The 12,816-nt window shown below is 38.1% G+C and overlaps 1 protein-coding gene across 1 annotated transcript; it reads right to left on the bottom strand.

Moving 5' to 3' along the window:
* Positions 1 to 1,738: 1,738 nt before the first annotated feature.
* On the bottom strand, positions 1,739 to 10,860 carry LOC145040848 (uncharacterized). Its single transcript, XM_078988737.1, has 4 exons — positions 10,650 to 10,860; positions 10,587 to 10,595; positions 10,340 to 10,494; positions 1,739 to 1,762 (listed from the first exon to the last, which is right to left on the bottom strand). Exons 1-4 carry the CDS (start codon positions 10,858 to 10,860, stop codon positions 1,739 to 1,741), a joined length of 399 nt encoding a protein of 132 aa, XP_078844863.1.
* Between the last annotated feature and the right edge of the window lie 1,956 nt (positions 10,861 to 12,816).

Here is a 12,816-nt window from a genome sequence, read left to right as displayed (position 1 = left end):
TGGTATCAGAACCACCACTTCTTTCCACCAAACCCTTGATGAGCAGGGTCAGCAACCCTTTCCACTGCGATGGTAAGCAGGATTTCTTGACCTTCGCCATCGATGTAAGGACGTCGGTGTACCCCATTTCATACAACATTGTGAAGATTTGGGTTATAGTGATGAATTCTGGAGAGATGATGGAGGAATCAACTGCAAGCCCTAAAAGGGAGCAAAACTTCATCTTTGAAATCGAGGATTTCTTATCGTGAATACTGAAGTAGATGCGATCCTTATTCTTGTCATACGTCGCTGATGAGTACACTTGAGACAGTAGCGACATCGGAACTGCTTCGACTAGGGTTAGGGCCATTACCAGTGGGGAATACTTCAGACACTCCACCACATGCAACATATATGAGTCATATGCGAATGGACTCAATTCGATTATCAGATTTTGGTTGGGTCGTATTGTAAGCAAGGAGGATGTAGCAGTTTGATCATGCGCGGAGGATGAGGTCGCCATTGATGAACAAAGAAGAAGATGAACAGTTTAATCTTTGTATGAGAGAGATAATCTGTGACTTGGTAAATGACAAAGAAAACGATCACCCCTATTTATACGGTTTCCTGGAGAGAGAAATCGTGATGATGAGGTTGCTAAAACGTCGCCTAAAAAAGCGCGATTTGACAGGGTGGTTAATCCCAGGAAAACGTAAGCACGCGTGGGTTTGAAACGGATCAAATTCACACGCCCAAATCTTATCTTCAAACCGTTTGAAATTCCCTGTTTCCCCATGTTTGGTTACAACGGATAACCAAAACTTATACCAATCAGTAATTAGAATGTTGGAAAATATTAATTTTCATGCATAAGAGTGTGAAAGATAAAGAAATAAAACAAGTATGTATTGGGTGTGAGTGATGTCCTTTTAGAGAACAGAAAGCAGACAATTCCGGGCAAGAATCACTTCCTTCAAAGTCAAGAGAGACTTGAAGTGCTTGTGCGGTTTCCCGAAAATACGATCAACCATTTGTCAATAAACAATGAAAGGCTTCTTTTGATCATATGCATTGGGTGGCTTTCCTCCAACCAAACATCGAGTTTTAACATAAAACCGATCGTTGGTAGAGGTACTTGTGAGACCGATGTGATCTACTGAACACGTAGGAGGGATATATTATGTTTATGACTTATAGGAAGCAGAAATCAAAAAAAAAATAAACTGGACCTCTTTGGGAAGAAATGTCTTAGTTGTAGACGATTTCGTAAAAGATCACACAAAATAAAAAGAGATTTCCTTAGGTAACCAGTGAAAGCTTGAGTATTGCACTCACCGTCAATTCATTATTGGTGTTGAATTTTGGGTTTCACTTAGAACGTGGTAATCGTATCTAAGATCATTAACACAGATTTTGTGTAACCATAAACCTCAGTGGTAAAGACCGAGAGTCTCAAGTGTTACATAAGTGAACCGAAGGTAGATGGAGAATATAAGTAGGTGGTTAAGGAACCGAATGTACCTTCTGCTAGATAAGCGTGACAGAGCAGAGAAACTCTTTACTCAAATGAGGAGAGTAAGGTAGCTCTAGACCGAGTGAGTTAAAATAGCCTGATTTGGAAGAAACGATGGGTATCAATCGAATAATTAAGGCTTACTCAAGATCATAGAGGTTTTATGACAACATACAACAACATGCTTCTAGGGACACTTAACTAGTTTGTATAAAACTTAAATCATACCTGCTTTGAGAGTTTTCAACAGTTATTCTTGTGTTTTACCTGTTAATAACAAAACAAACAAGCAACAAAAAAAATATTTTTGGATTTTTGGATATTTTCAAAAAAAACAGAAAGATAAAATATTTTTGGATTTTTGGATATTTCAAAAAAAATAAAAAAAGAAAGATAAAATATTTTTGGATTTTTCGATATTTTCTGAGAAAATAAAAACAAAAAAAATAAAATAGAAAGATAAAATGTATATAACCGAAACCTTGTCTTATTAGTGAGAGCAGACATAGCAAATCCGAGATTCACGGAGACAAGATATACAGAGTGGTCTGTTTATTTCGAAAAGACTAGAGCAGAGATAGACCGAGCGCTCTGTCTATCTCTGTCGTCCTTATTTTAAGGAGAAAATTGAAGATTCGGTACCGACTCTCCTTCCATCATACCCAAGCCTTGTAAGATTTTATTGAAGGTTGTTTCTGGTAAGGCTTTAGTAAAGATGTCGGTCAGTTGATCAGCAGAACGAACAAAATGTACTTCTACGTTCCTGTCTTCTACGTGATCCTTGATGAAATGATACCTTAGTGCTATGTGCTTAGTTTTCGAATGTTGCACTGGATTATGACAAATCCTGATTGCACTTTCAGAGTTACAGTAGAGAGGGATCTTTTTCATACTCAGTCCATAATCTCTCAACTGACTTTGAATCCAAACAACCTGAGAGGTACAAGATGCGGCAGCGATGTATTCTGCTTCTGCTGTGGACAAGGAAACACAGGTTTGCTTCTTTGATTGCCAACTGACAAGTTTTCCGTCAAGGAATTGACATCCTCCGGTAGTGCTTTTCCTGTCCAATCCACATCCTCCAAGATCAGCATCTGAAAAGGCTTGTATGAAGAATCCAGATCTTGCGGGATACCAGAGACCGAGAGTTGATGTCTTCTTCAGATATCGGAAAATATTCTTTACAGTAGTCATGTGGGGTTCTCTTGGATTAGCTTGAAACCTGACACAATAACAGACAGAGAACATGATATCTGGTCTACTAGCTGTTAGATACATAAGGGATCCTATCATTTGTCGATAACGAGTTATGTCTATAGCCGGTTTCTCCAGAGATGGGGTCAGCTTGGTACCAAATGCCATTGGAACCTTTACTTTTGAATCACCCTTCATTCCAAACTTAGTCAGCAGATTTTTGGTGTATGCTTCCTGGTTTATAAAGATGCCCTCTGGTCCCTGTCTAATATTCAAACCAAGGAAAAAGTTAATCGGACCCATTGTGCTCATTTCAAATTTAGTGTCCATCAACTTTCTGAATTCAACGGTTAAGCTAGGATTCGTAGAGCCAAAGATGATATCATCGACATAAATCTGAACAATCATTAATTGTTCTCCTTCCTTCTTTCGAAAAAAAGTTGGGTCAACCGAACCTTGTTTAAACCTTGACATTTTTAGAAAGCGAGTAAGAGTTTCATACCAAGCTCTTGGTGCTTGCTTTAGCCCATAGACAGCTTTATCCAGTACGTAGCAATGATCCGGGTACCTTTCATTCACAAAACCGGGTGGTTGCTCAACATAGACAGTTTCTTCTAATTCTCCATTCAAGAATGCACATTTGACATCCATTTGGAAAACTTCGAAGTTCTTGTGAGCAGCATATGCTAGGAAAATTCGAACAGACTCTAACCGTGCCATAGGAGCAAACGTTTCTTCATAATCAATCCCTTCTTCTTGACAGTAGCCTTTTACAACCAACCGAGCCTTGTTACGAATGAAATTTCCTTCTTTATCCATCTTATTTCTAAATACCCATTTCAAGCCAACAATAGAGGCATCTTTCGGTGTAGGAATCAATCTCCAAACTCTGTTTCTTTCAAATTCATTGAGCTCATCCTGCATTGCTTGAACCCAATCAGAATGATCGACTGTAGCATTTATTGTTTTCGGCTCTATTTTGGAGATAAAAGAGTTAAACATACAAAATTCCACTTTAGAGAATAATGCTGTTTGTTTTGCCTTCAGTTGAGATCTAGTAAGAACACTTTCAGACGATTCACCAATAATTTGATCTTTAGGATGGTCTTTTGTCCATTTTACTAGCAGAGGATAGCTTGGATCATATTCTGGATTTAATTTTGCTTCAACTTCAATTTCAACATCTGACTTATCCCCTTCACCTTTGTCAGTTGAACAATCACTTGTTCTCACCTTCTCCCCCTCGACTGGCGAAGTGTAGCCTATGTCTTCAACAGAATCAGTAGTAGGGGTCTCCCCCTCGATTGGAGTTACGCTTGTTAATTTTGGTTCAGTTGTTTGAGTATCAGATGTGGTGGAATGGTAATTCTCCCCCTCGACAGAAACTCCAGATGGTTGGAAAGTGTTATCGTTCTCCCCCTGGAACGTTGAATCGGAGTTTGAAGTACTAGGTGATGGTTTAGGAGTAGGTGTTTCGGTTTCTAATGATTTGGCAGCTTCGTCTATAACTTTCTTCAGATTATTTACCTTGTTGTCTGCTGCTGTTACTTTCGAATGGATTTCCTTTTCTGGTTCATCGAACAACCGAATGTATTCATCAAACAGATTTGATAGTGGAACCGAGACCTGTCCAGATGCGAGAAAGATGTCTCCAGAGGCATCTTCTGTCCGTTGAACTTTCTTCATGTAATTGTCGTCAAAGGTGACATATTAAGTCTCTTCTATTCTTTTGGAATGCTTGTTTAATACTCGGTACGCTTTTGATGACAGAGAATAACCCAGAAAGATCCCCTCATCGGCTTTAACGTCAAACTTATTTCGATTTTCTTTAGAGTTAAGGATAAAGCACCTGGAACCGAATATGTGGAAAAACTTGACGTTTGGTTTCCGATTGTTTAAAATCTCATAAGGAGTTAATGAGAATCGCTTGTTGAGGAGGGACCGATTCTGAGTATAACAGGCCGCCGCAATGGCATCAGCCCAGAAGTATAGAGGTAGAGAGGCATAACTGAACATGGTCCTGGCTGCTTCACACAACGATCGGTTTCGTCTTTCAACGATTCCGTTTTGCTGTGGAGTATAAGGAGCCGAAAAGTTGTGTGTGATCCCCTTATCGGCCAGAAAGTCTTCGAAATCCTTGTTTTTTAAATCCAGCCCATTGTCACTTCTGATGTTTCTCACCGTCTTCTTTAATTGAACTTCCACTTGCTTGATAAACATCTTCAGCTTGGGAGTTGCATCTGATTTCTGTCTAAGAAAGAAAACCCACGTGAAACGTGAAAAATCATCTACAATTACTAGGATATACTTACTTCCTCCGATACTCTCTATAGCAGATGGTCCACACAGATCGATATGTAACAATTCAAGTGCTTCGACGATCTTGGTATTAATGCATGTTGGGTGGCTTTTTCTACTTTGCTTTCCCATTTCACATGTTGCACACAAATGCTCCTTTTCGAACTTTAGAAGAGGAAGACCTCGAACGTGATCACCAATAACCAGTTTGTTGATATCTTTGAAGTTCAGGTGAGATAGACGTCGATGCCAAAGCCAACTTTCATCAATGTTTGCCTTTGATAGCAGACAGATAGCTGGTGTCCCTCGAATAGGATTAAGATTCAGAGGATACATTTCTCCTTTTCGTGCCGATTTTAGCAGAACTTTCTTGGTTTGTTTTTCGATAATCTCAAATCCTGTATCATCAAATGATAACTTCAAGCCTGTGCCCAAAACTAATTGCGAGACACTTATGAGGTTGTGCTACAATCCCTCCACATAAGGCACCTTTCTGATGGAAAAGTCTCCATTAGTTATCATCCCGTGTCCTTTGATTGTTCCATAGGAGTTGTTTCCAAATTTCACCGAACCGCCATCCTTTACAGACCGAAACTCCCTTAATTCCTCCTTTCTTCCTGTCATGTGACGCGAGCAGCCACTGTCTATATACCATTCGTCGTCGAACTGCTCGTCACTGATTCCCTGCAATTTCAAGCAGATTTAGGAACCCAAAGTTTCTTGGGTCCTGGGGAGTTTTTCACAGAGAAAGGAATTACAATAGAAGCATCAACAAAATAAGTTCTTTTGACGAGAGTTGTTTGATCTTTACTTTTTATAGTAAATACCTTGATTTTTGTTTTATCTTCTTTAAATTTTAAGGTATCTTCATTAGTTAGTTTAGTGTTTTTCGTTTGATTCTTAGGTTTAGGGGAGGAACGCTTATGTTTATATTGGAACCTTGAGGATCCATATCTAGTATTGGGACCGAACCCGGTGTTAGAACTAAATCTGGTGTAAGGATTGAACTTGGGTTGATGATGAAAACCTGGTCTAGGACCGAAACTTGGTTTAGGACCGAAACTCGGTTGAGAACCGAAACTTGGTTTAGAACCTACACTCGGTTGAGAGCCGAAACTTGGTTTAGAACTAACACTCGGTTGAGAACCGAAACTTGGTTTAGAACTGATACTCGGTTGAGAACCGAAACTTGGTTTAGAACCGACACTCGGTTGAGAACCGAAACTTGGTTTAGAACCGAGACTTGATTTTTGGTTTTGGGATTTGGAATAATAGGAGTTAGGAACAAAATCTTCCTTTAACTTTTGCTTCCCTTTATCCATGGATTCTCTCCTAGGAGATTCATAGTTAGGATTTTGAGAATTCCAATGCCTTTTTCGTTCATTTAGATTCGAGGCATATCACTGATTTCTGAGTCTTTTCTGTTCAGCTAGGTCCTTCTGAGATTTGTGAACATTGAAACTTGACTCTGATTTCTCCTTCATTGTCTTGTCTTCCACTCTGGTTTCGGTGTGTTCCTTAGTTTGAACTGCCGATGCTTCCTGTCTCTTGAGTGGACCTTTCGATTCTTTTCTTTCAATTGGAGCGTCAAGTTGCATTGATGGTTCTTCAGGAACATCTTTCGTTCCGCTTGTGCTGGGAATATCAAAACTTGAAGGTTTATTGATAGGTTCTGGTATGTATCGCCCTTTGACTCTCCATGTGGTTCTCTCAGACAGACCCACAATCTCATCTGCATTGTCAATGGGAGCAGACCAGAAATAGTCTTCGCATCCTTCAGCATTATCCTCTTCAACTATCGTCCTTAATTGAGTTGTTTGTCTGTGAGTGACTCCAGTCACAACATAAACTTGGTTTGGTACGGTTTGTACCTTCTGATAAACCATAGCCTTTTCTTTGAGTTTCGGTTTCTGTTCCTTTGACAGACGAGCAAACTCAACTGATTTTTCTGAAATAAGAGGTTTTTCACTCTTGGATTCATTTTTCACAAACTCAGAACAATCAACAACATCCTCTACTGAGATTTCACTCATCTCACTCTATGTTTCAAATTCAGAACTATTATCTATTATAATTTTATTATCCTTGACGATTTTGGCATTTGATTCATCGAATGTTTGTATACTTTCGGTTTTAATATTCATCCTATCATTTTCATCTAAGATATCTCTTTACATACTTTTATGTTCCTTAGAATCGATGAAAGTTTCTATCTTATCTAAACCTAGCCTATATGTCATGGATGTTTATTTAAAGGAAACTTCTGATTCACACTCTGCTATAACATCATCTTCCTTAAATTCAAGAAAGGGCAAAATCATTTTATGTATTTTCTTTCCAATTTCACAATTAAGATGTAATTGAGCAATATTTGTATAAAGATGCTTAGCAATTAAACAGAAAACATTTCTATGTTTTAATAATTTCAAATTGTCTCTTTGCACATAAATACTCTCATCCTTAGCCCTAACTAACTTTGCTTCCTTCTGCTCAATCCAGATCCTTCTCTCCTCACTTTTTGAAGACACCCTGCCGAGTTGGTCAGTTAGGTTAGAGTTTGCTAAGCGGGTTTGCATGAGGCTGCTACTTAGGTTGTTAAATTTAAAGTTTAGTTCATTTAATTCTTCTAGATATTCAGTTTTGGAAATTTTAAGAGATTCAAGGAGAGAATGTACCTTCTTGATCAATCGATCACAGTCGTTGATCTTCTCACTCACTGGCTTGGCTGCAAAACACTTGTTCTTAGTCATGTTCGGTTTTGTGTCTGCACTTTCGGTTGATGGTCCGGCAGTGACGATCAGGCATTTTCCACCAGAACCTCCATTCTTTGCCAAAAACGCCTTTCCGTGCGTGGGTCTTCTAACCTCTTCGTCTTCAGAATCTGTTGACCAGACTTCTATGCCGCCAAACTTGTCTTCCCCTGCATTTTCTTGTACAATTAGAGCATTCATCGAGCTGTTGGAAGCCTTTTTCTTTTTGACTTCTTCAAGTTTTCGCATATAATACGCTTCATCGTCTTCACCCTCTTTCTTATCAGCCGTCTTTCTTAACATGCAATCTTTGCCATAGTGGTTCTTGCCGTGATAGTAATTGCAGTCGTATCCAGAGTCTCCCGCAAGTTTGTTTTCTTCCACCATTTGGGAAGAGCCTTTCGGTTCTTCTTTTACTTTCTCGGAACTGTAACTTCCTTGCCAATTTCGGTTCTTATTGGTAGGAAATTTTCTTCTTGCAAATTTCTTTGGATTTGTTATCATCAGAGCATACTCCTCACTTGTAAGATCAATTCTGACATGTCTGACTCTTCTTCTTCCTCAACAGTACTTTTTCCTTTAGAGACAAGACCCAGTGATCCCATGCCAGAGACCACTTTCGCCTCCTTAGTTACAACACTTTCATGTGACTTCAGTATGCCAACTAGTTTTGCTAGAGAGTAGGATTTGAACTGTTCATGCGCCTTCACAGTGGAAACCACAGCCATCCATTCTGGTCTGAGCCCGTTCATGAATGTAACTTTCTGTTCGATCACCTTCCTTTCAATTCCATGCTTGATCATCTTACTTAAAAGATGATTGAACCGATCAAAGGTCTGAATGAGCTTCTCTTCAGGTTTCTGTTCAAATGCTCTGAATTCTGACAGCAACAAAGTTTGGATGGAGTGTTCCAGATCCTCATCAGTTGAGTAGAGTTCCTTCAACCTATCCCAGATTCCCTTAGCAGTTGTGCACGAGCCTACAAGCCGAAAGGTGTCAGATTGTAAGGCGAATCTTATCATTCGCATGGCTTTGACATTACACAAAATCTTGTTCCTTCTCATCTTGCGGCATCTTTTGAACATCTGTTACCAACTTGTTGTAATCTTTCTGTGTCTTGACGATGGTGTTTGTTTCTGAGTGCACGAACGGTACAAGAACAATAGCTTCCCAGATGAGATAGCCATTATCTTCGGATCCAAGCACGTAATCTTCAAAGTGATGAGCCCATACTTCGTAGTCTTGAGTGTAGAGTATGGGTACTCTGGTTGTAGAACCGATGCTGTTTGAGATGTTAATAGGGTTTGTATGCGTATAATCTTACCTGTAAACTTAAGATTAGGGTTTTATCAAAAGATGAATAATCATCTTTAAGAAGACGACGACTTCCATAAAAGCGGAAACCCTAACTATTTGTGAATACAGAAGAGAAGTGTATCGACGAACACAATCTCCTGCTCTGATACCAATTGCTAGAACAATGTTCTATCAGGATCGTAGGATTCTAAGCAAAATATTAATAAGATTGTAAATAAGAAAAAAAGTATTGCAATGAAGATGTCGAATGATTAATGCAAAATACCCCAGAAGAGCTCGATTAAGAACTTCAATATGTAGAGGTAAAAATTAGGGTTACTAGAATCAACGTGAACGACTAATCTCTTATATACGAATACATGCATGCATATATTTATAACAAAACCCTAACAACTTATCTAGATAAAGGAAACTATTCTAGATAACTACGGATGGATAAGCCCAATCCGATTACAAAACAAATAACCCAAGACGCAACACTAAAATATTAAACACTTTGGAACCCTCGCATCCCTTTTATAGGAGGTGGGAACCGCCTCGGTACGCTGGGCGTACTCGTGCGTAATGTGTGACCGCTTCCTTGACTGCCCCAGACTTTCGGATGGGACAGGACATAGCCTTGCGTAGGGGCGATGTGGACGATTCGAGGCCTAGGCCTCGAGTACGCTGGGCGTAACTCGGATCGCCCTAATCACTCACCCTTCAGATAATACCGAAATTAATAATAAAAATTATAGTTTTATTATTTACTAAAATTTAAAAATTCATATCTTCTTCATACAGACTCAGTTTTCGACGTTATTTATATCCACGCGTAGGTGAGACTATGCTCTACAACTTTCGTTTAGATTCCATCAACAAATTTTGAAATTATTTTTATTATTTATTTTTAAAAGGTTGCGATAAGAAAATTTCGTTTAGAAATTCATAACTTCATTATCTGACGTCTGTTTTTGCCAGACTTTTTACCGTTGAAAAACCATTGTCGAGACCTTCGATTCTCATTTAGGTCATTCCAGCCAAAAGTCTCTCGATCTCCATTTCGAGTTTTTAGTTGTCCGTTGTTAAGCCGCATTTGGAAAATTCATAACTTCCTTATACGAAGTCAGATTTGGGCATTCTTTTTACGTACGATCACGGTTTAATGACATCTAACATAATAGGTAATTAATTAGAGACTTTTGGACATTTTATTTGCGAAGTTAATTTCATTATAACACAAGTGGTTACAATACTTGACTTTTTAGGTCGTTACATAGAGTTGAAATATCGGGTTGTCACATACTTGACTTTGGACCCAAATGATTTGCGAAGTGCAAGCTGCAGCAACCATATATTCTGCTTCTGCTGTCAAAATGAAAGCACAAGTTTGTTTCTTCAATTGCCAGCTCACAAGCTTCTGATTAAGTAATTGGCATCCACCACTTGTGCCTCTGCAATCTAGATTGCAACCCCTATGTAATGGTTCCTTTTAGATATCGAAAATATTCTTGACTGCAATTAGATGTGGTTCTCTTGGATATGATTGGTACCTGGCACAACTGCACAAAAAAACATGATATCAAGTTGAATAGTCGTAAAGTAAAGTAACAAACCTATCATGATTCGGTATAAAGTGTTGTCCACATCAGGTTTATCTAATGAAGGACTCAGCTTCGTTCCAACCGCCATTGGTACCTTAAGCTTGGTGTTATTCGTCATGCCAAATTTCTCAAGAAGATTATGTGTATACTTCTCTTGATTTATGAAAATGTCATCCCAGCTCTGACGAATGTTTAAACCTAATAAGTTGTTGATTTTGCCCATCATACTCATTTCAAATTTACTTTTCATCAAGTTTCCAAATTTACTAGACAAGCCAGGGTCAGTAGAGCCAAAATGATATCATCAACATAAATTTGAACAAGCATTAGATGATTCCCAACTTTCTTTCGAAAAAGAGTGGGACCAATTGATCCTTCTTTTAATTTTGAAAGTTTCAAAAAATTAGTCAAAGTTGGGTACCCGGCTCGTGGTGCTTGTTTTAACCCATAAACAACTTTATCTAGTATATAGCAATGATTAGGAAATTCTTCGTTAATATAACTTGGAGGTTGTTCCACATACACTATCTCTTCGAGTTCACCATCGAGAAACGCACATTTGACATCCATTTGATAAACTTCAAAATCTTGATGTGCTACGATAGGGTCGGAGTTTCTTCATAATCGATTCCTTCTTGTTGCAAATAACCTTTAACTACAAGCCTAGATTTATTTCTCACAATGTTACCATCTTTATCATTTTTTTTTAAAATCCATTTTAAGCCCACAATGGAAACATCTTTTGGTTTCGTAATTAATCTCCATACTTTGTTTCTTTCACATTCAGCTAATTCAGATTGCATTGAAACAACCCAATCAGAGTGTTCCATTGCATCTTTAACGGATTTTGGTTCAATTTTCGAAATAAAAACATTAAACATGCAAAATTCTTGATGTAGATTAAGTACCTTATTCTTTGCATGCAATTGAGCTCTAGTCAGCCCTCCTTCATGTGGATCACCTATCAATTGTTCTTTAGGATCGCCTTTAATCCATTTATCCATTGGAGGATGTGTTGGATCAAAATTTAATGGCGCATATTTGAACATTTCTTCACTCTCGGAACATGCAACATAAATATTATCATTTAAATCATGAAAAGTTTCATCTTGATTATTATTCGACATATTAAGCTCCCCCTTGACAATTTCATTTTTATGTTGCCCCCCTCAAAATTATCATCCATTCTTCGATTCTCCCCCTCAAAATAATGCTCCCCCTCGACATGAGAAGTCGAATGCAAGTGCTCCCATCCACTTGATCATTTGGCATACTTTGGCAATTTCCAGAAGAATAGGATGATGAATTTTGATCTACCGTATCCTGATTAAGTGTCGAAAAATTAGAGTTCATTCAAGTATTTGATTATCTGCAGTAGTCACTTCAGCATCAACGGCCCTATCTGCAACACCAAAAGTTAAATCATAATCAAAATCAGATGAATAGGATGATGAAATTTGGCATACTTTGGCAATTTCCAGAAGAATAGGATTATGAATTTTGATCTACCGTATCCTGATTAAGTGTCGAAAAATTAGAGTTCATTCGAGTATTTGATTATCTACAGTAGTCACTTCAGCATCAACGGCCCCATCTGCAACACCAAAAGTTAAATCATAATCAAAATCAGATGAATTAATACTATCAAATTCATCTTTTGATTCATTAATAATTGGTTTATGTTCAAAACACTTGTCAACTTGTTTGATATAATAATCATCGAAAGCCATGTTGAATGTGTCCTCATATTTTCGAGTTTGCCTATTCAATACTCAATATGCAACCGAATAATGAGAATAAGCCATGAAAATTCGTTTATCAGCTTTGGACTGAAACTTCGAAAGATTATCCTTAAGATTCATGATAAAACACCTGCAACCAAAAACATGAAAGAATTTGACATTAGGTTTTCGGTTATTGATAATCTCATAAGGAGTAATGTTGAATCTACAATGAATGAATGATCTATTTTGTGTAAAACATGTAGTTGAGACCGCTACGGCCCAAAAATATTGAGGAAAATTCACATATATGAGCATCGTTCTTGCTGCTTCGCGTAGAGGTTGATTCATCCTTTTAATAACATCGTTCCACTGAGTGTGTAAGGTAAAGAAAAATTATGCAAAATTCCCTTTTCAGTTAAAAACGAATCAAGAACATGGTTCTTAAATTAAGAGAT

This window comes from Lactuca saligna, chromosome 4 (assembly GCF_052625555.1).
Source record: "Lactuca saligna cultivar CGN05327 chromosome 4, ASM5262555v1, whole genome shotgun sequence".
Lineage (NCBI taxonomy): Eukaryota > Viridiplantae > Streptophyta > Magnoliopsida > Asterales > Asteraceae > Lactuca > Lactuca saligna.
Note: the sequence above shows the minus strand (reverse complement) of the source record. Positions and strands in the feature narration are given on the sequence as shown.